The sequence below is a fragment of the Oreochromis aureus genome, linkage group 13, assembly GCF_013358895.1.
Source record: "Oreochromis aureus strain Israel breed Guangdong linkage group 13, ZZ_aureus, whole genome shotgun sequence".
NCBI lineage: Eukaryota > Metazoa > Chordata > Actinopteri > Cichliformes > Cichlidae > Oreochromis > Oreochromis aureus.
The window spans coordinates 11564417-11591873 of NC_052954.1; the positions used below are offsets into that span (position 1 = coordinate 11564417).

General features: G+C 41.0%; 2 protein-coding genes across 3 annotated transcripts; one reads left to right on the plus strand and one right to left on the minus strand.

The window, feature by feature from the left end:
• egln1a (egl-9 family hypoxia-inducible factor 1a) lies at window positions 1–21749 on the plus strand. 2 transcript variants are annotated; one of them, XM_031737612.2, is made up of 5 exons: window positions 1–1014; window positions 12446–12565; window positions 20094–20230; window positions 20319–20386; window positions 20488–21749. In XM_031737612.2, the coding sequence occupies exons 1-5, from the start codon at window positions 316–318 to the stop codon at window positions 20541–20543; spliced, it is 1080 nt and encodes a 359-aa protein (XP_031593472.1). In that variant the 5' UTR covers window positions 1–315; the 3' UTR covers window positions 20544–21749. The 2 variants fall into 2 exon arrangements, with proteins under 2 accessions (XP_031593472.1, XP_031593473.1); XM_031737613.2 differs by lacking the exon at window positions 12446–12565.
• gpr137ba (G protein-coupled receptor 137Ba) lies at window positions 21394–27375 on the minus strand. The gene is made up of 7 exons (XM_031737685.2): window positions 26627–27375; window positions 25340–25389; window positions 25012–25234; window positions 24295–24441; window positions 23714–23842; window positions 23449–23570; window positions 21394–23356 (listed from the first exon to the last, which is right to left on the minus strand). The coding sequence occupies exons 1-7, from the start codon at window positions 27005–27007 to the stop codon at window positions 23245–23247; spliced, it is 1164 nt and encodes a 387-aa protein (XP_031593545.1). The 5' UTR covers window positions 27008–27375; the 3' UTR covers window positions 21394–23244.
• Window positions 27376–27457: the final 82 nt, after the last annotated feature.

Below are 27457 nucleotides of genomic sequence, written 5' to 3' on the forward strand. Positions count from 1 at the left end.
CTGGCAGGGCTGGCTGAGCACACTCTGAGCGGCGCCATCCATTACCCCGGGAAGGAGAGCTAGCTTGCAGAAATGCCTCCCAAAGACCTCGACCCACCCCTAAATGCTGGTCCGTGGGCGCACGTTGTCGTGTTATTCCACTGACACACGAGGCAGAAAAGGACATGAGTGCGATAAAATGGCTGGGTTTTGAGTGTTTGGTTCCTCTGGGTATCAGCGTGGCAGCGGCGGCGGGTCGTTTCCAAAGTTGTCGATTAGCAGGGCGCGTGAAGGATCGGTATTAAAGGAGCAGTACGCCTCCTGTATCCTCAAAACATGGAGAAGCCGCAGAGCGAGCTGGACCGAGACCGACAGTACTGTGAACTTTGCGGGAGGTTTGATAACCTTCTTAAGTGCGGTAGATGCCGCAGCTCCTTCTACTGCAGCAAGGAGCACCAGAAGCAGGACTGGAAGAAACACAAGCTCATTTGTAAGGAGGCGGACAAGCCGCAGCTGCCTGCACAGAAGCCCGAGCAGGCTCCGCAGCCTGGGGACGACGAGACGCCTGAGAAATGTCGAGAAGAGCAAAGCTCCGAGGAAGCGGACAGTGCAAACACAAGTACAAACACAAAAGCACTGAGAATTGAAGTGAGAGCTGGACATAATAGGTCTGACAGCACTGCCACACCTAACGGACAGAGCAGCTTATCCCCGCAGAAACTTGCCTTGGAGTGCATAGTGCCGTGCATGAATAAGCACGGCATCTGTGTGGTGGACGACTTTTTAGGAGCAGAAATCGGGCTGGGCATTCTTGAAAATGTCAAGGCCCTGTACGAAACTGGCAAGTTCACGGACGGTCAACTGGTGAGTCAAAAGAGCGACTCCACTAAAGACATCCGAGGTGATAAAATCACGTGGATCGATGGCAAGGAGCCCCACTGCGAGAGGATCCAATTTCTAATGAATCGCATGGACGACCTGATTAGACATTGTAATGGCAAACTGGGAAACTATACGATAAATGGAAGAACAAAGGTAAGTACGAAGCACACGCGCACACTGCGCATCTACTGCATTCATCCCCCAGGAGCCAGAGGCTTGCTGGTGTGACACCTGCCACACACACACTACAAGGTCAGGAAAGCAGCAGTACTCTGGCTGCGTGGGGATGAAATCAAAAGTACCGCAGATTTCTAACAGGGATGCATCATTCTGCAGAAGCTTTTTTCCTCCCACTTTGTCGTTAAGGTGCTATTAGGTGTAATAGATCAGCCCTGTTTGCTAATTAGATTCGACTTTGTGGGTTAGAGGCTGCCGAGTCCTCTTCTGGCTTTGCTCTGAGTCAGAAAGGTGATTGCTGGTGCTGCTCACATGTTAATGGTTTTGTTTTGGACGCATGAAGAGTGTGCACAGACAGCGCACGTGTTCGGTCGCCATGGCAATAGAAAGACACCCTCAAATCATTGCTTTAAATAAACGCAATACCTCAACCAATAAGAAAGACTAAATTTGGATAGATCACGTGTCTGCAGCATCTTTGAATCAAATGAAATCCAGCTGAAATCTAATGAAAGCAAAGCACGAGGCACATTGTTGTCTCGTGGCTTTTTCTAGCAAGCAGCTGCAAGCATATGCCATGCTGGACTGTTTATTCTAGCCTAAAATGATTTAAAAAAAAAAAAAAAAGTATATTAGATGTGTAAATACTTGAGCTTTCTGATGCCTACAGAATATATTCCTAAATCCATATTATCCATAGATTACTGCTCAAATCCAGTCCTCATTTCTACAGGCTGCACTCAGTTTCTTAGTTATTATGCAAAGTAAATGCACCTAAGACAAAAACTGCTAAAATCTTCCCTCCATTAAGTGTGTATTGTTCATATTTTGGATGTGTTTCGTAGCTGTTTAATTATGTTTGGTGCTCTATTTAAAATAAACGTGATGGGGAAAGAATCAGATATAGAAAGCACAGTCTCCAAATCAGGGATCAGATTTTGCTGAAAGCACCTTAGTAAGCAGTGAATAGCAGAGCTATTATGTTGTGACAGACTGCGTTAGTTTCAGGAAGGTCATTCTGACCAGTGAGATGACTAACACAGCTAACACATGCTGCCACATGCACAAACAGCGAAGACAGTCCAGCTCATCAGAGTGTATATATTGCATTCATATGTTTGTACTTTAGCTTTTGTTTTTGGTAAAATGTGAGTGATGTGAAGAAGCTGCAACCATGTGGCAGAAACCAGCCCGAGGCCCCATTCTACTGGGAATTTACTGCAGCTCACTGTGACCTCTGACATCGCTTTAGTGGTGACAGGTTGTGGTGATAAGTTCAGTGTCACGCACAGACGTATTTGGTTAGGCAGCATTCCCATACTGAGAAGAAAACCTGTGTGTTTCTGGGGGAAGAGGAAGCTGTGGGTAGCTTCTGTTTCACTAAAATGTGTTTTCTAAGAACTTGTTTTTAATTGTCGGATGTTCTCATTTTTTCAGGCTGAGCTGCTAGGGTTCAGAAGCTCTCCTGGCACCTGGTTTGTTTTTTCCTAACTGTTAGTGCTGTCTAGTGGATAAAGATGGTTGCGTGTGACCTGCGACTCTTGACAGATCTGGTCACCATGGCCTTATAGCATGAGACTGCTTCAGGAGAGGACGAGGTGCTTTCCGGCTTTCTCCTCTTTCTCCTCTTCTCCTGAGGGAAATTCTCTGAAAGCTATAGTCACTATTAACTAGAAGTTTAGCAACATCACTTTGAATCTGGCTAGAAGCAAAAAACACTAAAGCAACGGGCCTTTTATTATAATATTAGAGAAATAAACCAACTTTGTAGTCACACAGTTGATGGAGTGGATGGAGCCATCACAAATATCTGCTCTCTTGGTTGAGAATAAATAAAAGCTGCTGGACTGTGAACATTTTTTTAATGATTTTAGTTAATATTATAATCTTGATTGTTTAATATAATTATTTATTAACCTAAACATCAAGCTGTTTGAGATTAAATCAGTTTTTCAGAGCGATTGCTTTAGTTTTTAAATCTAATTCAAAATGAAAAATAAATAAATCAGTGAATAAGAGGTGAGTGGGGTGGGGAATACGTGGCCTAGGTTTATGGCTAAACTGACAGGTATTTTTGACCACAAAGTCTTTTTCACAAGGGTTAGGGTTTTCTGCCTACACCACAGGAAGCTTGCTGCTGCTGGTGGAGGCTGTGCCGGCTGTGGGCTCGTACACTTTAGGAGACCTGCACAGAGGCCGTGAAGTGAATAACAAAGAGCTGAAGCTCACAGCTTTACTTTCTCCAAATGAATCACTAACACTTTGAAACTGGTTCAAAGCATTGCAAACCAGCAGGTATTTTTACTGAGATATTGGAGTAGCACATAAACTTAAAGGTCATTTGGGAAAATGTAGGGGTTTTTTGTATCGTTTTGTCCAAATTGTGTGTAGATTAAACATGATTTAACTTCAGAGTTAACAAACACCATATAGTGAAATCAGCACATTTTTTAGAATAGTTTAAAAATAAGTAAACATTATGACATTTAAAAAGGTCAGATTTCTTGTAGAAGTGTTATTAAAATCTGGTACATTTTTTTAAAAAAGGATTAAAAAAAATTTAAGGTCTTATTAACAGTTATTGCATCTAATGGTCTTTTTCTTTATGCCACTTAAAATAATAATTTTTCCATCCAGTTAAAAAATTAAAAACAAATAAATAAATAAAAAGTTAAAAATTCAGATTATATACATTGTGTGTATATATATATATATATATATATATATATATATATGTATGTATGTATATATATATATATATATATATATATATATATATATATATATATATATATATAAATAAATAAATTTCATCTTAGTAACTTGAAATTTCAGTTTATCATATCAAAAGTTTAAGTTACTAAGTTTAAATTTTGAGATAAGTTTGACTTATACATGGCAAAATACATACAATTTAACAATTAAATGGCAGAAAGCAGCCTTTCGTAGCTCTTTGAGTTTTACCACAATTTCAGTATTTAATATCCTGATCTGTAAACTTATTTTATCTTTTTACTCTTTTGCATATAAAAAACTCCTTTCTGACAAGCTTTAAGCAGTTTTGAGGACTTCTTTGATCTTTGGCCTTGAGATGTGTTTGTCACATCTTTTTAGAGGGAAATAACAGACTATACCAGAACTGGAATTAGCGCTTAAAAATGATACACTAAGAGTAGTCCCTGATCTACTTTTGTTACATCATGTTCTGTTATAACAGCTCTTGACATTTAAAGGATCTAGTGGTGAAACAGCCCACATTCGATTGAAGTCTGTGGCCTTCACTCGCTCCAGGTACTTGTTTTTCTGTGCTGGCACAGCTCTAGTTGCCGTACGCTGTTATTTTTAGGTTGCTTCTCCTGTCCAGTCGGTCCCCCCTCTACTCCCCCCCTCGGCTGTTTCTTAGTAGGCCTAAATGTTTTGGAGAAAGCACATTATTTCAGGTTGTGCTGTTGATCCACGCAGCTGGCCGCTCACTCACACTCTACTGAGAACTTGACTTCCTCGCCTACTGCCCTAGTTGCCTTGGCAAACACACGGCTGGACTGTGACCAGCAAATATCAGCATGACTTGCACAAATGGAAAGGGCGCAAGTATCAATGGCTCAAAGGGATACGACACAATGTAAGCACAATTCGCGTTGGGAGAGACAGAGGAAAAAGATTTTGCCCAAATAGTTATTAAATGCCATTGTTTCCATTTCCCCCGTTCACTTGATAACACTGTGGGAAGTTGCAGGCAGCGGGACATGTTTGTTTCTTTGCAGATCCAGCATGTTGAATGCTCTCTGATACCATTTAAACATTATCCGGAAACCTAAAGAAGCTTGTAGCAGCAACATAATTGTCCTGTTACTGACTTATTCCACGCTACCGTTAGTCTGTCTTACATTATAAACACCCTTCCTGCTACTTTTCAAAGCTGACATTATTAAAGTTATGCCGTTCACATGAAACGTGATAGCTGTGTTAAGCATGCTGAAATATGACTCAGTACTGAATTTAAACACTGTATATACTGTAATGCGGTCCCACAGCGGCTCAAGTTATCAAATATAATGCAGCCCAATACACACGAGGGAGATGTTGCTCCTGATTTGTTTGTTTTTTTGGTCCTTTTTTTTCATGTGATAGTCAGGGCGCTGCAAAGCTACACATATCTGGATTCCAGCTGCATTACTGTCTCAAACATGACTCTTTATTGTGAAAAACAACGGGTCAGCTGTGGAAAAAAACATCCCCCTGTAACATAACTGTAGGCAAGCCCTAGAGACAACAACAAATAAACAGTTTTCTGGGCTTTCTTTCTTTTAGTGCTTCCTTGTGTATGCGATAATTTTAAAAGTTGTTTCAGCAAGGAATACAAACCAGAGACATCCCATAGATATAATTTAATTGTGTGCATTTGCAGGTTTTGTTAGTCTTAGTTGTCTGTAAATGCATTGTAGTTTGGTAATAGACTGTTAGATTAAAGATAAACATTTAGATATGTTGTGTTTGCTTTTTATATTGTCTTTGGGCACTAATTGATTCATCAAGAACACATTTGTAAATTGTCAAGAAAAGGACGACTTTTAAGGAAGTTTAATTGAAAAGCTGTTACTGACGTAGGCTGTGAGCATGTAATACGGTATGCGGTATTGCAATTTTCCGTTGTTTTTTCAAAATCTTTTTCTCATGCTATGAAAGCATCTACTCGGTTCATTCATTTCAAAGCTGTTCAACTTAAACAGGACAGAACTGGACAGACCCCTTCCCTATCAACAGAGTTTGACAACAGTGTTTTGACGTTGTTGGCAGTTATTTGCTTTTGTCATTTGTTCTGTCACAGAGCGACGTGTGGACATGTGCTTTCAGAAGGAAGTTGACCGTTGACCTAAATCTTAAAGCTCTACAGAGCGAGTAGACAAGAGGAAGTCATGTGACAGTGGTCCTCTGAGCGCTGGGGCCAGCTATACGTTATGCTATAGGCTCCATAAGGTGCTCTTTCCGTCGGCCTACAGTACCAGCTTCACTTAAGTGCAGCACCTTTCATGCCTGGTTTTATCCTGCTTATTGTTTAACCATCTCACTGTTGACCAGAAATAGTCCAGGAATTAGTCAGCGCTCAGGCTCACCCATCGTGGTCACGTATCCCCTCTCAAAGCCTGTAATCCATCTGTGGATTTCTTCAAATGCTCATGATACCATTCTTTTAATTAAAACCATAGCGTGGTCTAAGCCACGTAGAGTGATTTCTAAATCAGTGTGACATACCAGAGAGAGGGATGAATGCATCTAATTTAATCCAGCATTCGTTACAGTGTTGTTTTCTTGAATAAGTGCTCATTGGTTAAAATGAGGCTGTTAAAATCTACATTTTATTAAAGCTTTAAGCGCACATCCATCCCTCTGTTTCCTATCACAGCTGTCTAAGAGCAACACCTGGCCGTGATCCAGGTGGAGCCCTGAGAAAGAGCTCTTTGTTTTTTACTACTTGCAACCGTGGGCTTGAAGACAGGAAGGATTTATGGTGGGTGGAGCGTGATAGTAATGGTGGTTTTAAAAAAACAAATTAAAGCATAATTAGAATTTTTTTAAAATAGAAAACACAGCCTCAGGGGATCACAAGCTAATGTATTTCAAGCCCTGATAAACAGGATGGTTGTGTTCAGGAAGGGCATGTGGCATAATGTCAGTGCCATATCAAACATGAACATCCATCCACTGTGGTGACCCACAGTGGAGCAGATGAACATATTTTTGCAAATTAGATACTTTAAAATTATAATTGCCTCTTTGCAACAGTAAATGAAGGCTTCAGCTGTCATTTAAGTCATGTTTAATATAGCTGTAGATTTCACTTTCTGTATTATTACTTTGAAAGCCAATTTGTTAACTCATATCTTGACATGTTCAACTTAACATATCAACATGCTGCATCACCCAGTTTCAGAATGAGTTCACATGGCTCTCACACAGTTGGTGGAGTGGATGGAACCATCAGAGGTCAGATAAAAAATATCTGCTCTGTTGGTTTTCATTGAATATGAGTCGAGGCTCTTGAACTCTGTGAAAAATCATGATTTTAGTCAATATGGTAATTGTGATTATTTAATATAATTATTTATTAACTTAAACATCAAGCTGTTATTGAGATTAAATCTTTTTTCTGCGGGATTTCCTTAATAAGCCGGTCGTGCACCTCTCGATTTTTGTAACGTGTCGCGTTTTGCTGCCCCAGCTGGGTTGAAGACTCAAGTGTTCAATCATGTCAGTTTTTATCACCATTTTAAGGATATTTCGGTACAGAGGATTAGAGGTTCACTGATTGTACGTGTTCCTATATCAGCTCTGATGTGATAGTATTGTCTGAGTGGAAACACCGTTCTTTCAGGAGAAGACAGGAGCAACTGCCTGCGCCTTGACGACAAGCATAAATAGACATGGCTTTAAAAGCCGTTAACAGCGACTTGCACGGCAACCATGGGTGAACAACAAGGCGCTGAAGCTGACAGTTTTTACTTTCTCTAGATAAATCTCGTTGACCGAAGGCTCTCTTTTAGTCCTCGTGGCTGGAGCTGCACTAAACAGTGAGTGAGCTTGAGCTTTAAAAGAAAAGGGTGGCTCGATTTATGACACAAGAAAAAGCGAGAGCTTTATAGCAAAAATGAATAGTAATAAAGAAAAGTTATCCTTTTTTTTTTTCCCCTATTGGTTTTATAACTTAGTTAATTGCACTAATATGAAAAGACAGCCTGACTGATTGCAGGGCAGTTTTGGTCTGTCACTGGATCCCAGACCTGAGTTTACTCCAGGTGAAACTTAAAGCAGCTCACAGAGATCAGCATATGGATTTATCTTTAGTTCGCCAGCGGGAGAGTGTGCTGAGATATACAGCGCTTTCAAGTTTAAACAATTTAAACAATTCCTCTCACAGTATTTGCGTAACAGTACCACAGAGTGCGTTTGTGTTTCCACTGCAACATGTGGAGGTTAAAGGGTAGTGTCGCTGCTGCATACGTCCCTCAATTGTTCACAGCCTGCCATAAAGAAGAAAAGAGTAAACTGGGCCATTACTTTAAACAAGGATTTCCTCCGAGGCAGCACCACTCTCGGACAGATAAAGCAGTGAGCTATCCTGGGCCAAAACCCAAACTGCTGTGGTTCCCACACTCCTCTGTGCTACAAGGTCTCCATCCCAACTGTTTGTACTCATGTTTGGATAAGCATCTCTTATGTGAAGTGAGCGGACTCCTTGCAGCTTTTCCATTTTTCTCCACCCCAGTTCAAGGCTCACATCCTGAGTTATGTGTCGACACAGGGTGAAAGTTCCCTAATGTCATGTGTAGATGCATTTGATTCACAGGTCTGTTTTAAGCAACTGTCCTTTATGTTTAAAGCTGTAACCAGCTTTTAGTTTGAGGACATGTTCTGGTAAATATATGTCATTCTGCTGAATTTATTAGTTATTTCCTTCTTTCTATATAGCAGCACTTTAAATGTTTGCATTAGCATTTCTTTTACCAGACAATGCTTAAGGCACCGTAGCTTACTTAATGTATGAGCTACAAAAAACAACTTGGGTTTATTCTCTCATTTCCCACTGAAATGTAATCATATATATATATACCTGAAAAGCAGAGAGTTGTCGTGGAAAATAAATAATGGGACTGTTTGTCGAGAGCAAACTGAGAGAACAGCTGAAAGGATGTTCAGGGATCAGAAGTGAGGAACAGCAGGGTGAAAGTTTACACGCTGAAACACTCTGAACTTTCCACGAAGCTGTGGGCTTTTTGGAACGTGTCCTGAATCTTTTCAGGCTGGTGAAGATGAAAGTACTAGCATATTCTCGTTTTAAGTAAGCTGTCATACAGTTTATTACAACCTACCTACTCACACCACAAAGTTGTTGTTTTGGGGGGTTTTCTTTTTTAAGTCTTTTTTTAATAACAAGAAAGATCCAGATTTAATTTATTCAGAGGTCAGCACAACACAAAACATGTTTATTTCCCCCACCCAAATCATATTTTCATACTTATTCACTACATTTTTTCCTACCTGGTCATTCATGTCTCACCTTGGAGCCCTCCCCTCAATGTGAGAATCACTCATATAATCCCAAATATTCTCTTATCTCTTCATCTCTTTAGTTCCACATCTAATATCGTCTACTTTCTGTCAGTGTTGGAGCAGATAAAGAGAGATTTACCATCCCTCTAAAACTCTGTTATTTATCCACTACATTGATTTGCAGTAAAACAGTAGTCTCTGTTGTTCACTGTTAAATTTGTCTTAATGCTCTCATAGTATTATTTTTTGTCATCTTCACTGGTCACTAGCAGATGTAAATTTAAAGTAAAAGATAGGCATGTTCCTTAAGACGTAAAGTGCTTGTGCTCTCCTAGATAAGTATTTGTATTTTATTTGATCAGAACAACTTTTTTGTAAAAACAAAAGAAAGAAGAAAAAAAAACAAAGATTGATAACCCAATTCTTTGTTTGAATGCTGTTCAAGGCTGTAATGCTTAATTAATGCTAATCCCCGTGCACATTCAGAAGCCCTTTAAAACTGCACTGTTAGCCATACTACTGCAAACTATAAACTTCCCTTATATGCCAACACAGTAGTCTGTAAAAATTCATAATGTTAGTTTCCAGTCTAAAAGTACCAGATAAGTAACCCTTCAATTATTAGCTTTTATTATGCAACATTTGAAGGCATGTGCTGCAGCAGCCAATCCCCCCCCCCCAGTCTGTGTTTGGGTACCAGGCTTTATTTGTTTATGTCCTTGGCCTTTATCAAAGACCCATTTATTTAATTGACTGCTGTTTTTGTTTTGTTTTTTTAATCAAGGAAGTGCATGGTTTGGTACTAGTTGCAGGTTGTGCGTGTTTGTAATGTCAGTTATTTTCATGCTCTTTTAATATGCATCTGTGAAATGAAGCCTTCCTTTCCTGTGGCCTCAGCGACAGCCTCTGAGCTTTCTTCTGTGACCTCCTCTCGCTCTCTGCCTGTGAATGCCCATCGGCTTCAGAAGCCATGCCTGTGGAATGTAAACAAACAACACCAAGAGTAAGGTCAGCCTCCTAATGAGGGCCGCGGAGGAATGCGGAAGAATAAGTGGCTAAAGGAAGGGAAGCTCAAATAGGTATAGAGGTTAGGGGTGAAGAGAGTGAGGAAACAAGTGTGTTAAAATAGCTTTCATTTGAAAACATTTACTCCTGTCCCGACTATATTAGCAGTAACTCTGTTAGACAAAGCAAATGGTATTGTGGGCTACCTGAGTTTAGTAGTACATGTTTTTTATTGTGGAAAATCTGAATTTTTTTCCTTCCCAACTACTATTATTATTATTATTTATATAGTTGTTATTATTATTTTAATACAGATTCTTACACTCCGAGGATGTCTGTATTTTGCATTTTCATAAATGTTTTAGCTAAAACATCTTATTCTCTGAGGATTTTTGTTTTTGTATAGAACAGCAATCCATATAAGTTTAGCTGTTATGCATGTCATGTTTTTTTTGTAACAAGAATAATCACAAACCGCTCTTGCATTTGTTATATAGCATGTGCTGATGTCAAGCTTTCCTGGATCTGATGAAGCATTAGAACGTTTCTACAGCTGTCTATTTGAGGGAATTGAAAGCTAAAATGCCGCGTCGGGGGTTTTGCAGAACGCCCAGGCTCTCGCACCTCGGCTCAGCAGACGCACAAACACACATATGCTTCCCCTACCCTCACACACACACACACACACACACACACATCTCATTCCACACAAACATGCTTTTCCTAGCAGCCGCTGTTTACCCATCTCCAGCCTTGCAGCACGAGCCCAGCAGTTGAGGGTGGGAGGGGTGACATTGCCGAGGATCAGCCAGCCCTCCTCACGATCTGCACGTAGCACAACCATTAAAATACTGCTCCCTCTGGAGGGAGGCCAAGAGTCAAAGTTTACAGCAGTTCACTCTTGTCTTCTTCTCCAGCCCCACCCCTATGCTTTCTCTGTCTGTGCCCCTCTACCTCTTTCTCTGCCACACACAGACTCACACAAAGAAAAAAAGCTTACTGGATTGCGACTTACTTACAGGAAGCCCTTTGTCAGTTTGTATCCCCAACCCCCACCCCCCTACCCAGCAACTGTTCTTGTCTTGTTAAACCCACCCCGTTTATATATATAAAAAAAGATAAAATTCATGCAGCCAGAGCTACCTCCCCCATCTTTATGTCAGAGTTTTGTTGTTTTTCAGCTTTAAAGGCCCTGATAATGTGCATTCCAGCGGTAACCTGCATCACACAAAACATGTGAACACAATGTGGACTGACGCAAGTACCTGTGATCAGACATGTAGAGTAAGAAGATGCCGACGTGGGTCTGATGTCATTTTATTTTAATGCTCTCACTCTGGCGTTAAAAGGCTTTGCACGCAAAGATTTACAATTTTTCTGTAGTGCAGTGAAATAATCATAAAGTTTGTGCATGTACAGAAGTATATGTACCTGTTCAACTCTCGGATGTTCATTTTGAATCCCAGCACCTTCAGTCTTTTATTTGTTGAAAGGGTAGCTTTAACTTCTAAATGTGCAAGCATAGATGCTCTATAATATTTTACTTGGTAGAAACCCTGAGGAAGAAGTTTAGTCTACACTGAGTGTTTATAATAATGTTGCTATGGTTTATGTTGATGCAAGTTCTTGAAAGAATGTGGATGAACTTGCCTTTGTCTGTCATATCGCTGCTTAGACACTGCTTAACATGAGGGCTTATTCCACCCTGTGTTTGTGCACGTTCACCACTCATCTGAAAAGAAAACACATGCTGTTTGGTGTTCAAGTGTCAGCTGTAAGTTCCAGTGCAAAAGCTCTGAGGTGTCTGCGAAATCTCTGTTGTTTTCTGTATCACAGTCCTCAGGGTGGTGTGCGAATCACTGCTTGTGTGTGTCTTATTCCTGAAGGGCATTCGAGGGAGCGAGCGTGCTCCCTCGATGTTTACACCAAGAAGTTTACAAGAGCTCGTGGAGGTTCACTGCCAACACCCAAGCAGACCATGCAAGTCTTAGTAGAGAAGGAAAAGACGAGGGGAAGTTGCAGCATGATATCTCCGGTTTATTTTCCTTGCCAGTTTAAAGTTTATAACGAGGCAGCTGTGTTTAAGCAGCTTGTGCCTTGTGTCAGTCTTGGTGCAGGTGAGGCAGCACTACAGTCAGACTGTGGCAAGGCTTTCTGCTACTTCCACATCACGAGCCAGCAAATCCAATTCGAGCTCCTTTGCCAGCTCCCGTTCCTCCCTTCTTTCTGTCCTTGCAGTACAGCTTTTGTTTGACACATGAGCTGTAGAGACTGAATGCCTACATTTCTGCTGTTGTCACTGCATATCTGTTTTTACTAATCAGGTTCTTTTTTTTCATGTTCCTCTCTTCAGGCAATGGTGGCATGTTACCCCGGAAACGGGACGGGATATGTGCGCCATGTGGATAACCCTAACGGCGATGGACGGTGTGTCACATGCATATATTACCTTAATAGAGATTGGAATGCCAAGGTATGGTAGTGATGTGTGGAGGACCTTCTTGTTATCACCATTTGATTCAAGACTGATTTGAAATTAGAGCCCTACCGATACCTGGCCGTTATTGGTCTGTCGCAGATCTTTAACGAGTTTGAGCAATACTGGAAGGTTGATTTTAAGAAAGCAACCGCATCGTTTTGAGTTATTTTACGTGATATTTTTGGTTTTAATCTCAATCCTGGACCATCAGACATGACTCCTGTATTGGTCGGGCTCTATTTGAAATTATTTGTAAAATAATCATCAAAACAAAGTCATCTGTCATGTGTTTGTGTGTCAGGTCTTCATAACTTCTGACTTCCTGCCACAAGCATTTGACCAGTCAGTGCAGTTGTTGTGTGTGTGTGGCACTGTTGTCACCCTCCACCCTGCTTTATTCCATACACCACACCCGTACAGAGTTCATGATAGTGGTTACGTGTAGGTAAATGCTGTGTGGCCACTCTCCCTTTTTCATATTTCCCATTAAAATGCAGAGAAGGAAAAACACCCCATACTACCTTCCACGTTTCTTTTTCTTGTTGTTGTTTTTTTTATTACAGGAATTTTCATATAGTGGTCAAATTAATGGAACTTTGTGTGATACTGTACTTAAAATATATCCACTGAAGTCAGTATTATCCTAACTTTATTTTTGGATGTCCTACTAGTAAGTTGAACTGCCTTTCATCTTTACAATTGCCTAATTCTTTGAAGGTGTTGGAAATGTTGTCTTGAGATTTTTGTGCATATCAACAAGATAACGTCATGTACTTACTGCAGATTTGCGGACAGCTCTTTCATGGTTTGATCCTCCTCATCCACCACATATCAAAGCTGCTCTGTTTAATTGCTGACTGTAGAGGCCATTTGGGTACAGGGAATTCAGTGTTATGTACAAGAAACCAGTCTGAGATTATATAATATATATGACATCGACATCAGGAGATGGGTACACTGTGGTCACAGAGTGAAGGGCATGGTCAAAAAAATAGGTAGGTCATGACATTTAAATGAAGCTCAGCTGGTATTAAAGGGGACAAAAGTGTGAGACATGAAACCGTCTCCCACACCATTACACCCCCTCCTTGAATCTGCTGCTGGAGCCCATCTGCTTTAAGGCTGACATGTTGCGCGTTCAGTGTGATGTAACAGATGTGTGATGTAACGGGTGGTTATTTGAGTTACTCGTTCTGTCAGTTCGACCCAGTCTAGCCGTTCTTCTATGACCTTTGCCATCACAAGGCATTTTTTATTCATTTAACTGGATCATTTTTCCTTCCAGACATTTCAGTAAAGCCTAATGTTGTGCATGCAAGTGTAAGTAGATCCTCAGTGGCAATATGCATTTAACTGCAATGTGCTTCAAGAGTTTGACCTATTTGTCATTAGATAAGCAGTTGGGGAACATACCTTCTAGACAGGTTCCAAGTTTCCATAACAGAAGGCAGCAACTGTAAAGTGGATGACTTTCATGTTTCTTTGAGGAGACGGTGACATGACACCAGTGCTGGGGCGGTATGACCTGAATTTGTATCGCAGTGTTTTTAGGATTCTGGAGGTTTGCAGTGATATAATCATCAGCGTTTTTTAGTCTTTTTACAGGAGCAGGCCTTTATATATTTTCACAGTAAGTCATTCTTCTGTCAGGAATGTGCAGAATAAAAAGTGTTTTATTGTCATAATATTGTCAAAAACTACATAAGCATAGAGTTTTGTTTTTTTTAAATGAATAATAAAAAAATAATCTACTCTTGGACTATCTTAAAAAAGTTATGCATTTGAAAAAGGGCTCTAGAGGCAGTTTTCAACATAGACTGTATATAAAAGATGGTCCTATCCACCATACCATAACCTGTTGCATAGTGAAGTCCTGGGTTGAAGCCTCAAACAGAGCATTTTCACTACTTTTTCAAACAGTCAGGAATAAATGGCGGATCTGACAGTGAAATCAAGATAAACCATTCCCTGGTTTATCTTCCATTCTGACTGTAGTGAGGAACATAAGCTACTAATTGAACTGCACTTTGTGGTCACTGTGACCTGAAACTAGCGACTGAGCTCATAAAGTCATGCACAAAGTGTTTATTGAGGTCGAAGAGCAAAGTAATCATTTTTCTACAACTGAAAGTCTTTGTGCAAGGCGCTTGTCGTTGGCTGTACTTGTTCAGACCTGGAAACTGTGTCCAATTTTTATGTATAGTAAATGTTTCAGTTCACTGTATTGCCACATTTTGGCTTACTTTTTAAATGATTGTGATGTTAATTGTTAATCGTGTCAGATAAAACACCTGTTAATAAAATAATCATGTGAATTATTATTTGTTAATCTAATATAGTTTTTTTTTTTATAAAGAAGGTGCAGAGATAATACAGTTCCCCTCCCAATATGCTCTAAAATGCATATAATATAATATGTATAATCTCTGGGGAAAACCATGTTAAGCGTTGTCTCTTCACCGATACAGCGATATTTGAAAAGATCATATTATGCATGAAATTAGGACTGGTATACCGGATGTGCGGCTATATCTGCTAGCATTACAAATCACATGAGTAAACAAGAGGCTGACGTCCACACTTCCTTACATAGTTGACCTCCAGACCTGTATATGAAAATGACATAATTACAGGAAACTCTGTGCTGCTTTGAGATGCAAGTTTGCGGCAGAAAGCAGGTCATGCATGAGTCTGTGTTCTCGCTGTGATTTTTTTCTAAACATCTATCACTGAGCAAGCAGTGAGGTGAGTGGAATGTGAGAGGAGACAAAATACACGGCCGAGTTAACAGTACTTTTACATTTAATTGCAAATACTGATACTGTGATCGACCCTTTTGCTGGTCACTTATGTACTGCTTTCGGCTGCTTCCTTATTCATAAGGGGTCTCCACATACAACCCTCAGACCCTCAAAGGGATTCCTGGTTGTTTTAGCATGTTGCTGTTGTTCATCTGCATTAATGCGGTTTCTGTGATTGTCAGGATGATTTACTTTGACTTGTGATAACAGTAGGTACTTTTTTTCTTTTCTTTTTTTAGTTTATCAGATGTCACTACACCTTATTCAAAGCAGCAGTCTTCTGAATCTGACTTGCAGCATTTATGTTGTATTATCTATTCTCTGAGCACTTCCTCAGCAGAATCGCCTGTTTTCTTATCTAAATAGTAAATCTTTTCCTGTTAATGCGTGTATCAGTCATGAGGTAGGTCGTGCTGCTTTTTTCATGCGCATGCTTTAGTTGTTACAACAAGCCATGTGCTAGATTCCTGTTGGACATGTGAATAATTACAATCTGGCCTCTGATTGGCTATTATTAGGCTTATAGAATGTGGTTGCCTGGATACCGGGGCCTCACTATGAGAGAGTGACATGGCTTTGGAATGTTCAGGTTCAGTTGTTCCAGTTATTTACCCCCCAAATTTATGTTTCTTCAGCCGCCACGCCTTCTGTATAAAATCACTCTGAGACTTTGACATGTAGGTGTCCATCTATCTGCATGGCAGTAAATAAAATGTTGATTTAATATTATACACTCATTTACCAGTTTTGTAGATGTGAATGATTACTTTAACCCATGTTACGGGGGAAAAAAAGAAAGAAGGAAACACCACTACTGGAAAGGAGATAGACACAGGCAAGCAAATGTAAGAGAAAGGAAATGACTCAGCCGCTTCACTGCATATACGAAGTGCAAAGTATGCTTAAATGTTTAACCTACAACCCATATATTTTTCCCTCCTTTTGGAGTCACTTTAAACAGTAAGCTAAAGCACTTTGCAACTGTAGGGAAAGGAAAAGCTGCCTTTCAGAAACCTCAGCATTTTAGTGTCTGCCAAGGTGAGTTGAGAGGAAAGCAAAACAACAAAATATGATCACTGAGAAACAAGGAGCCTTACGAACAATAATAAGGTTAAATTCTTGTGTTGTAAGATTTGTTAAAATGGAAAGTATAAAGCCTAATCTTTAAAATATAGACGAGCTGGGCTGGTTCCCCAGTAGAGGAACGTGATGGCTAAAGGTTCTGCCTCCAGTTTTATTTTTGGAAACTCTCTGAACCACAAGTCTGCACTCTGACAGTTGTGTACTCTATTGGAATAATGTGAAACTGCGAGGCCTTAAAGATGCAGCTTTGTATGCACTGAGAAGAGTTTTAATACAGTTTCTCGATTTAAAGGGAGCTTATGATGGGAAGCTTTTATAAGAAAATGTGATCTTTTTGTTCTAGTTACTCTCAGTTCTCTGTTTTTTCAAAGCAGCCTGAATTAAAGGCTTTTCAGAGAAAGAGGCATGCAAACATCCTAAAAACATGAAAATATAAAAGTTCAGTTAGGAAGTAACAATGCACCAACAATTTTTTTTCACTGTCTTGTGACAGTATGTTCCATTTTGTTGACAGTGTTGCACAGGTAAGAGAACACTGTCGTCGAGACCGTTACGTATGAGACAAAGAACATATTCTTGTCAAAAATGACTCCTGAGATTTTTGGTAGTAGCAATGAAGGCCAAGGTAACATCACTGAATACACATGTTTAGACTGTGTGTCCCTGAGGTTTTTGGCCAATATACTTAGTTGGCTTTAGAAAAAGAAAATTACAGGTCATCCAATTCTTTGTGCCTTAAGATGTTTTTGTAGTTTAACCAACTGATTTGTGTGTTCTGGTTGTGTGTTTGAGTCTCATCTGCATGGAAATAGAGATTTATGCACTGTTTCTTTGTAACATTCCCTAGGGGAGCACGTTTAAGGTAGAAAGTATCTATCCCTAACACAGAACCCTGTGGAACTCCATGGCTACATACAGGAAAGAATCATCTCAGACATAAAAACATGGGGAACTTGAATTATTATGTTAACAACCTGTGCTGTGTCAGTTTATCTAGTAGGACAAGTACAGAGATGAGTACAGTAGTCTGAGATTGTGACAAGATTGTTGGGTGGCTTTTACCATTTCTGTTTCTGTGATAAATCCTGAACTAGAGAGACTTTAATGATACAGCTGTGAGAAAGATGTGATGTTAAAAATGGTCACAGTTTTATTTGTAAAGATGTGAAGTCAAGTGATCATTGGTGGTGTCAGTCTGGCTACAGTGCTGTTTTTTTTTTTTTCTTCAATCAGCAATGAACAATATGGAATTCTGCCATTACTAAAGGCATATTTTTCAGTGTTGTGATACTTTTGGTGAAATTCTTCCACATTAGTAAAACTCCCACCTCCTGTGCAGCTGTATTGCAGCTGTCTGAAGTATTTATATTTTGCAAGACTAGCTACTATTTTTAAAAGTTAATATGCTGTACATTAGTAAGAAGCATGAAGTATCCATACATGCTTTTTCTAGTATAATTATTTTACTCAGGGTTCCAGGGGATTTTATCTTCCTCCAGCCTACAGTGGGTGAGTGGTGAGGACTGGTCCTGCGTGCGTTAACACCCACGCTTGTAGTCGCCACTCCTATCATTCCTGTGAGCATGTTGCAGTAATCACCGCCACCATCACCAGTACTAAAGCTAAAGTTATGAACCCTGATTTACAGTAAATGTTATTTTAAATGATAAACATTCATACTGGTATCAGTGCAAGGTGCTGTCAGGCTTGGTGAGATTTTATTTGTTTGACTTGGACAGGGTGTAAAAACATCACGTCCCTACCACAGTTTCCAGCACCTACTCAAAAAAAAAGTGTTTCATCAGCAATCTCAGTATTAGTAATTTCATAACTCTGTCATTGATGGGAAGCTTCCTTTTATGAAGAAAGTTAACAGACTATTAATACTGAGAAAATTCTGGTAATGTGGTCGCTGTCTTTGAAATAATCTGAAGAAGCTCAGCCGTCCGTTAAAGCAATTTGCACAGTGCACCCCAGTGTGTGACTCAAGCTGCACATGAGTGGGTGTAATGGTGTGTACATATATATATATATATATATATATATATATATATATATATATATATATATATATATATATATTCTCAATGGAAATTCAGGAGGAGGATTTTGATTCGAGAGGGTTTCATTGCAATTTATAGAACTACTGTGCCATGCATTCAGAGAAGACCCAAAACAGGAAGGCAGTTCATTAGTAAATGAGCAGAAAAATTCATTGGCACTTATTTTGCTGATAGATAAATCCTTTCACTTTACTTAACTTTAAGCAAAAATCCAAATCCTGCTTTGGTTTCAAGCTTCTGAGACATCAGTCTTTGCTCCTTTGTCTTCATTAACTGAATTGTATATTTGGAGTTTTAACTGTTGGCCTTAACTATTGAACATAAGGACAATAGTTTGTGGCAATCTGTTGATGTAATTAGCTGTAATCAATAATAGAGAGTTGCACTGGTGATCCAGAGCACAGCTAACTATTGAATATTAATTCCAATCATGTCTTGGGCTGTTTTTCTACTTACATGACTTTACTGACTGGCTGAACTACAGGATGGACTCCAAGCCCTGATTTAATTCTCAGTTGAAGTTCTATATTTGAGGATAGCCTAAGAGTCTAGAGCCATGCTAGCCTTTGTTGCATTCAGCATCAGTTCAGTTCAGCTCCATGTGGGTCAGGAGGTTGTGCCCTTTAGGCAAAGGGTAATCCTGCTTGGGTTAATCCATACAACCTCATCTGCATAATAATGGTCAAGCCAGATGGCTGCCCCTCCCGGAGCCTGGTTCTGAAAGTACTTCCTGTTAAACCGGAGATTTTCCTTCCCACTTTCGCCAATTAGGGTGTCATGGCCGTTGACTGATAGTTGTGGTTTTCTCTCCATTATTGTAGGGTCTTTACCTTAGAATATAAAGTGCGTTGAAGCAACTGTTGCTCTGGTTTGGCGCTGTATAAATAGAATTAAATTAAAATCACATACATGGAGTTAAACTGCCCTTAAAATGAGTGGTCCCTGAGCTCGTTGGCTCAAATTGCAGGGGAAAACCATTTCTCTCATCTTCTTTGTCGCTATTGTGCTTTATTTAGTTTGGTCACACCATTGGCATTCCCCCTCATTCACTGTACATGGGAATAGCATTACATTAGGGTGTGAGCCTTTATACTGTGCCAGTTTGCGTGTGAAGAGAGGGCTATCATATCAGCTGTGTGAGAGTTTAAGCGGCACGCTTGCAGCAATCTGCTTTTTCACTCCCCAGCTCCTTTATCCAGCCACAGCAGTTTTCCTGTGGGTTATTCTTCCTATCCCTCCACAGGAAAGCCGTCCCCCGCTGCTGCTTCCTATCCTGAGCTTTCCTCCTTGCCCTTGGAGTTGGACAGCCCTTTTCCTTCGACACTATCGTTCCATGTTGATAACTTAAAAAGCTTTTAAGTGTCTGTTTTATGAGTAGTACATGTGTTTATTGGGAGGGCCTCCTGTCTCTGAATGGTTACCTGTCAGCGTGGATGAAGATTAAGTCCAGAGATGTGATCACTGCAGAAGCTTCACATATGTTTGCTTCCTACGGTCTCGCTTTACCTTCCTGCTATTGCTTTGTCCTGATTTGTATACATAATGGGGTTGTTTATTCATGTTCTGCTCTTCCAGGAACATGGAGGCCTTCTTCGAATCTTCCCAGAGGGAAAGGCCCAGTTTGCCGACATAGAGCCAAAATTTGACCGTCTGCTTTTGTTCTGGTCGGACAGACGGAACCCTCACGAGGTTCAGCCTGCTTACGCCACAAGGTCAGTGTCTAAGTGTGTCCGTTGCACATGCTCAGACAGTCTCGTTCTCTTTTACGGGAGGCTCACTTCGCCTGTTCCATCTTCACAGGTATGCCATCACCGTGTGGTATTTTGACGCAGACGAGCGAGCCAGAGCTAAAGAAAAGTACTTAACAGGTAGGATTTAACGTATCAACTGCACAGTCTTTGCTTCTGGGTATAAACCCCTTTGTGATGTCTTACGTCATCTCTTGTGTGTTTGTTTCCCTTGCTTGCAGGTGCGGGAGATAAAGGAGTAAAAGTTGATCTCAACAAATCGTCAGATCCCAGCTAGTGGGATGCACGGTTCCCCTGCAAACAGCCATTAAGTGCTCTGTCCTAAGAATGTGGCCTATAGTGAGCGTGCGAGTGTGTGTTTTCTCTGTCATACAGCAGACTTTAGTATGAGTGGGTGGAAGATCCGAGAGAAAAAAAAGACAAATATCTGATGATTTCTGTTCATTTTCAGCCAACCTCTGCGACCCAGCGGACCTTGAATGTCATAACATTGTACTGAAAGGGATAGTATGTTGTTTTTGCTCTATTTTCTTTCACCTCTGGTGAAGTAAGCTTATGTTACAACTGACATTTTCAGCCATTTGCTTTGAACAGGTATTAAGCTCAGAGAAAGTCTTCATCTTTTTTCTCTTTTTTTTTGTTTATTTCTTAAAGGTACAGTGTTCTGCAAATTTGTCATGTGTTATGCTTTTCACAATGAATCAGCTGTTATCATAAGCTACTGTATGTGCTTATGTTTGCAGTCATTTCAGAAATTATCTAAAATTCAGTTTTCTGACAGAACGTCTTAGTTTAAGTTCTTCTGCAGCGCAGTAGATGCGCTTTTAATGGGGGCTTTCGTGATCTTGTTTGGATACATGAACTAGCACCAACTGATCATTTGTATTTTCATCATCACAATGTGAATATGCGCAGAAATGCATCTTAAGGCTACCTGAAACATGATTGCTGAGTCAGTTTATTTATGCATACCAACCAGCCACACTCTGCATGAGCAAATATTTTTAAAGCATGTTTAATTTCTTTTAATTCAGTATGTCTGGACTAATCAGTATTTGAACTCTCTAAGCGAGGTGCCTCTTTAAAAAAAAAAAAAAAAAAAAAAGCATTAACTGTGTTGCTAAAAGCACATTTCAGAATTGGTTTTATTGCAAATCGTCATCTTCCAATGTTGAACAGTCTTATGCAGCTTTTCCTCACATTATTCAGGCTTAACATGAATTATCAGACTCAACATCAAGTTTGCAAGACACATGCTTAGACAGTATCCTTGAAAAGGACTTGGTTTTTATGTGAAGTACTGGTTGCACCATATACAGTACAAAGATCTGTGCTGCTCCCTGCAGGAAACTTGCTGTACTGCATCTTTTTTTTGTTTGTTTGTTTGGAGGTTTTTTGTCCATAGATGCGTTGCTGGCTTCAAATTGAAATGAGCATCTATTTTTGGAAATAAAAATAAAAAATTCTCAGTTTCAACAATTGATATGCTGTCTTTGTGCTCTTTTTGTTTTTTAGTGATTTTACGCCGTTCCGTTCTAGAGAAGAGCTGACGTGTCTGTGCTCAGAAGTGCTCTCCTTTTCATCACAGCTCAATGGGAAAATGTGTCAGGGCTGCAGAAGCTGTTATTAGTCACTGAGCATGATCATTATGTAACAGTCGTCATGGGTTCACCTAAACCTATTTGTATTAGGTAGGGTTTGAAGATTTGCCACGAGTAATATGAGTAAAGGTGACATAGCTAAAATTCTGAAACGTGTGATACTGGAGTTGCAGTTTAAAAGGACAGAAATTAAAATGCTCCATGACATTAAGTACAGATAGATTAGATTTGAATAATAGTAACTGGCTTTTTTTCCATTGTTAAACCCACAAGTGCACACCGCCAAATTTCTGAGGCAGTTAAGCAACCACAAACTGTAACATCTGCGCCATCATCCTGTCATGGGTGAAATGAGGTTATTCTAGCAAGCTCTCTTTGGTTTCCATCAATGTGGTTATCTCAGCTATCCAGTTTTTTCTAGTCATCTGCAGATACTGCGCTGAAATCTCCCTTACTGTAGAATGATTTGACACAATGTTGAGGTTCGTTTAAAATCAATTCTATGGCTTCAGATCTTTAAAGATGACCCTCCACGCTTCTAATAGCAGAGAGGACAAGTCCTTGTTGTCAGGTGTTTAAAGAAAACAGATCACTCCCTAAAGAGAGTTTAATCATCAGTACCCAATCTGGAACCTCTGATTCAAATTTCATAGATTTTTTTCCCCTAAGTGACAACAAACCCTTGTGAGTTCTCCTTTGAGTGTTTCATCATCATTAATAGAAGCTGGAGAGGAAAGCCATCTCTTTCTGTTTTCTAGCAAGACCGTTGAAGTATCTTTACAGTTAGTTTCTTGTGCTTATCTAGCTTAAGGCACTGACATTTATGTACTGAGAATTACTAGAGATTCCTAAAAAGACATCCTCCTCATGTGTTAATGTCATAGACAGAGAATCTGTAGCTGCCAAAGCTGTAAGAGATCCACATAGAAACTATTCTGGTGCGATATTAAAACTAAACTTCATTCGTACAGTATTTTTCCTTTTTGTTTTTTAATATGAAGTAAATGAATATCTTCTCTATATAAACAAATCTGTATGAAAAAAGGAAACTTGTTCATAGATGTTACATAAAACAGAAATACAGTACATATTACAGAGATCAGGAAATATATTAAGTAGTATTCAATATAAACCTTTACGAGCAGATCAGGCTTTGTACAAAGAGTGTGCAAAATCACGTCCCTTTACTGGGTCTGTATATATACTGGCAACAAAAGTCTATTAGTTCTTTAGACAAAATAGAAAATTGGATGTTTGAAGTCTGAAGGGCACTTTGATCCCAGTGTGCCTTGGTCGGTCAGTCAGTGTGCAAAACTTTACAATTTTTAAAAAAACAAAACAAAGCCACAGGTCCGAGGGAGTCATCATGAACTCCTGTCAGTAGTGGCTGAGCTCCTCTGGAGGAGGAGTGAAGTTGTAAGTGTCATCGCCGATGTAGGCGCCGATGCCGCCGCTTTGGCTCCCCCACTCGTAACTGTCAGCGGCGAGACTAGAAAGTCAAAAATCAAAACACTTTAAGCGTCTCATGAACATTTTTTTCCTGTGCAGCAGTTTCTAGGGAACAGGTCATGGCACGCTTACCTGGCTTGGATGTTTTGAGGCATTACGCTCCACGCTAGGTCATCGTCACTGTCGTAACGCCGCGGGTTGTCAAAGAAATAGGCCCTAGAGGAGAAGACGTGACCAGGAAGCCCAGTGCCACTCTGTGGCACAAGCCGAACAGAAAAAATAATCAGAAGACGTCAATGCAAACACTCAAAGGTAACTGTCCTCCTTATAAACCTGTGTTGTAAACCTGTGATCTCAAGGACGGTTCCTGACTGGTTTAAGGTAACTGCTGGCTCACCCTGTCCAGTTTAGGCTGTCGAACTCTGAAGAAGAAAACGACAAGAGATGTGGGGAGCAGCTCCCACACGAACAAGATCACTCCGAAGACGATGTAGCCGGTGTCGCCCAGAGTCGACTGTAGGTCTGCCTGAAAGAAAAAAGAATGATGCATGCATTTTAGAATAACATGAGAGCAAAAAAGGGACACGTGCAAGTCTTACTAATTTCTGACCAGCTAGTCTGAACAGTCAAACACAGCTAACTGGCTTTTAAGAGATAAGAGATAAAATATTTAAAGGAGTTGGAAAACAGACTGATTTCTCTAGAACTCGCACTAAAACCCACTTTTTGTTACATATTTGCAGCAGAGCAAAGAAACAAAAAAGTAAGCTTTAGATGAGCCAGTCTGAGCTAGCATAGCTGCTTCCCCTTGTTTCCACACTTCCTACAGTCTCTTTGTGAGGTATCGATTTACTATAGAGAGCAATCATTCTTCTTATCCAGTTTATCCAGTTAGACAGGAAACCAAATGACATTTTGGGCCAAAGGCACTCAAACTGTTAACATGACCCATCGTGGCCCCCTCCCCCGGTGATTCACCTGGTCTGAAACGTTGTACCAGTCATAGTCAAAGGAGTTAATACTCTTGTTTGAGAGCGCCAGCACCACCAGATTGTAGCAGGCCCTGGATGCGTACAGAAGGATGACGATGGCTCCTATAACTGTCACCTGGCACACTGATGTCCCCTTCAGTTTAAAAACAACAAAACAGAATGACTCATGAATTCATATTAGGCTGAAAATAAGACGTAAACTGGTGAGATGTCAAGAAATGGCTTAAAGAAAGTGATCTAGATCGTCACTAAAAATATTATGTGCTTCCCCTTTCCACGCTTCACCACTCCACTAAGTTTCATAAAACTGTGCTGCTTGGTTTTTTGCATCAGCATGCTCAAAACTTGGAAAACAGACCTCCTTCGTGCACTGGATGAATTTCTGTATCTTTAATTAAGGTGTGATTGGGACAGTTGGGACACACAAGAAGCATGTCCACACTATAACGAACCTTAAGCTTTCGTACGCACCGCAGCACAATTTGTCACGCACAAGAACGATGCCCAGTTGCTAGGGAACGATCTCTACGTGGCAAGCACGAATTATGTGCAGAAGTGACTCTTCACACAAGGGTGCACAATACCTTTTGATGCTAGTGACGCACCGGGTGTCAAATCAGCCGTAAGTGGCAGTGTTCAGGAAGTGTTCAGGAAGTCTACACCGCACCACTCCTGCCTGACTTTGAGTTGCAGGACATCTCACCTTGGACTCCAGGTAAATGTTGGCCAGCGACATCTTGGCGATCTTGTAAAGACACAAGGCCAGCGAGATGGCGCACAGGACGAAGAGCGTGTCGTTGATCGCGACCCTCACTAGCACGATGGTGTGGGCTTCTGCAGAGGACATCCTCACCAGCAGGGCGCACACCAAATTGACAACTAAAAACACCAGGCTGATGAACAGGAAGGTGAGATACAGTGGCAGCCTGGTGGTGAGGAAACAAAAACAGGCAAAGAGTTATTAACCCCAAAAATTGCTATTAAAAAGAAATAAAATAAAGAGTCTTCTTAAGTCCACCAGCTGGTCTTACCTGTACTTCAAAAGCTCCGGTGCATATTTGGACTTTGCCTTAAAAATAACCTGTGAAAAGGAAACAAACACAGTTTCATTCAAATGAGCGATGGCCTTGTGTCAGACTGCTTTCACTTCTCTGTTCTTGCTCTCCGAAATGCACAAGACACTCTGATTAAACAGGAACCTCAAGGCTGTAAAACGATTTAGAGCTGAACTTCGGATATGCAATGGTCACACAGCGCAGGGCCTCAGAAGCTTTGAGCCTCGCTTCTCGTTCGCAACTGTGACTCACATCAAGCGCAAGAGGATTTACGCTAAAAATAGGCTTCAGGCAGAGGCCAGAGGAGCTATTATTTAGTATCTGGATTATGTAAGCAGTTGAAGGAATGATTCACTGCATCCCACTTTTTCACCTGATGTGAATGGGAGTCTGTTGCACTGAGAGCAACAGGTAATATTCAGTGGACGACTTACTTCCTATATAAATCACTGTTACAGTGGCATGTCAAGCCTGGGGTCATGGCCTGTATCCTGACAATGCCACTCTCTAAAATTCAAAATCCTGAAAAATAAAAATAAAATAAATAAATTGAGCCATCCATCCAGCCACAATGGGTGGGTGTATGGCTCTGAGTTCATGTGCATTCAAAGATGCTCTGCAGGCATGACAAATTAAGAAAATTATGACATGAGGTTTATGGACCAACATTATCAAAATGTGTTGAAACTGGCCAACTATTTCAATGCAAATGAATTTTATTTATATAGCACCAAATCACAACAACAGTCTCCTCAAGGTGCTTCAGAGTGTAAGGTAAAGTCCCAACAATAGTGCTATGAAAACCCCAACAATCAGATGACCTCCTGTGAGCAAGCACCTGGCAACAGTGGGAAGGAAAAACTCCCTTTTAACAGGAAGAAACCTCCAACAGAATCAGGCTCACAGAGGGGCAGCGATCTGCCTAGACTGGCTGGGGGTTATACCTAGAGCGACCAGGTGGTCCACCTTTCTCCCCGTCCTCCCATCCATGACAGTAGTATACACAAAACAATCACATACATCAGTGTTTTAAAGCAGCTCTCAGCATTTCCACATTATCCCACTCAAATCTACCCTTTGCCCCACATTTAGTTTGTTTGCTCGTTCATTATCACACTGTAAGTTGGATGTTGGACTAACTGGTTTATAAACCAGCCGGGGTGTGACACTTTTTTTTTTTAGCCCAGACAGAGACTTCCCTCATTAATCAAACACTGTACACACGAAAAAGAAAAATAACGTGACAACATCTGAGCAACTCACCTGCGCAAAGTACAGGTTCATGAGGCAGAGTGTGAAGAACTGCAGGCAAACGGGGAAGCAATAGAGCAGCCAGAAGGGAAAGGGCCCCAGAGTGTTGGCTGTGATAAAGTTCTTGAAGTAGAAGGAGAAGAGCACGGTGCGCAGCGCCGACCACAGCAGGCACAGGAACAGGAACACAGTCTGATAGCTGAAGCGCTTGTGTCGGTACCGCAGGACCAGCCAGAGCTGGATGTAGATGAAGATGAAGAGGAGAGAGTAGAAGACGGTGTAGACCACCGTCAGGCCCAAAGTGACGTAGGGTGGCACGGCCGGGCTCAAAGTAGGCAGGGGCTGCGAGTCGTCCGACGCCCAGAGCCCCTTCTCCTCCGCCAGAGCCTCCATGACCTGCTCTCTGTGTCCGGGGTGAGAAGAGGGGGGGGGGTAATCACCGCCAGCTCCTGCGGCTTCACAGAGCCAGCTTGTCGGCTCTTGTCTCTCTCTCACGCCCGGACGAAGAGAGAGATGGAAGCCAGGGCGAAAACAGGAGAAAGGGGGAGGAGAAAACAAGGCTGTCAAGACGAGCGAGGAGGGAAGAAACGCAGCAAGTCCAACTTCCTGCAGCCGAGCCGGAGAGTGAAGCACATGATCAGCGATGAGAACGAGCCGTTTGTCAGGAGAGAGAGCAGGAAGCCGCTCAGAGTTGCAAGCAGGAGCTCCGAGAGAGGACCAGCCTCCTCCAGCGCCCCCATCCGCTCCGTTCTGCGCACTCGTTTACGCGACGCTACGCATCAGCTGACGCACGTCGCCGTACCTTTAACCCCGTGGAGGGGTTTCCCACCGCAGCGCCGATCC

Excerpts from the sequence above, each read along its gene's own strand:
- egln1a (XM_031737612.2), top strand. The coding sequence starts at position 316 with ATGGAGAAGCCGCAGAGCGAGCTGGACCGAGACCGACAGTACTGTGAA. Across the intron at positions 20,231-20,318 it reads CAGCCTGCTTACGCCACAAG|GTATGCCATCACCGTGTGGT; the intron begins GTCAGTGTCTAA and ends CCATCTTCACAG. Across the intron at positions 20,387-20,487 it reads TAAAGAAAAGTACTTAACAG|GTGCGGGAGATAAAGGAGTA; the intron begins GTAGGATTTAAC and ends CCTTGCTTGCAG.
- gpr137ba (XM_031737685.2), bottom strand. The coding sequence starts at position 27,007 with ATGGAGGCTCTGGCGGAGGAGAAGGGGCTCTGGGCGTCGGACGACTCG. Across the intron at positions 23,843-24,294 it reads GGTACAACGTTTCAGACCAG|GCAGACCTACAGTCGACTCT; the intron begins GTGAATCACCGG and ends TTTTTCTTTCAG. Across the intron at positions 23,357-23,448 it reads CCTCAAAACATCCAAGCCAG|TCTCGCCGCTGACAGTTACG; the intron begins GTAAGCGTGCCA and ends TTGACTTTCTAG.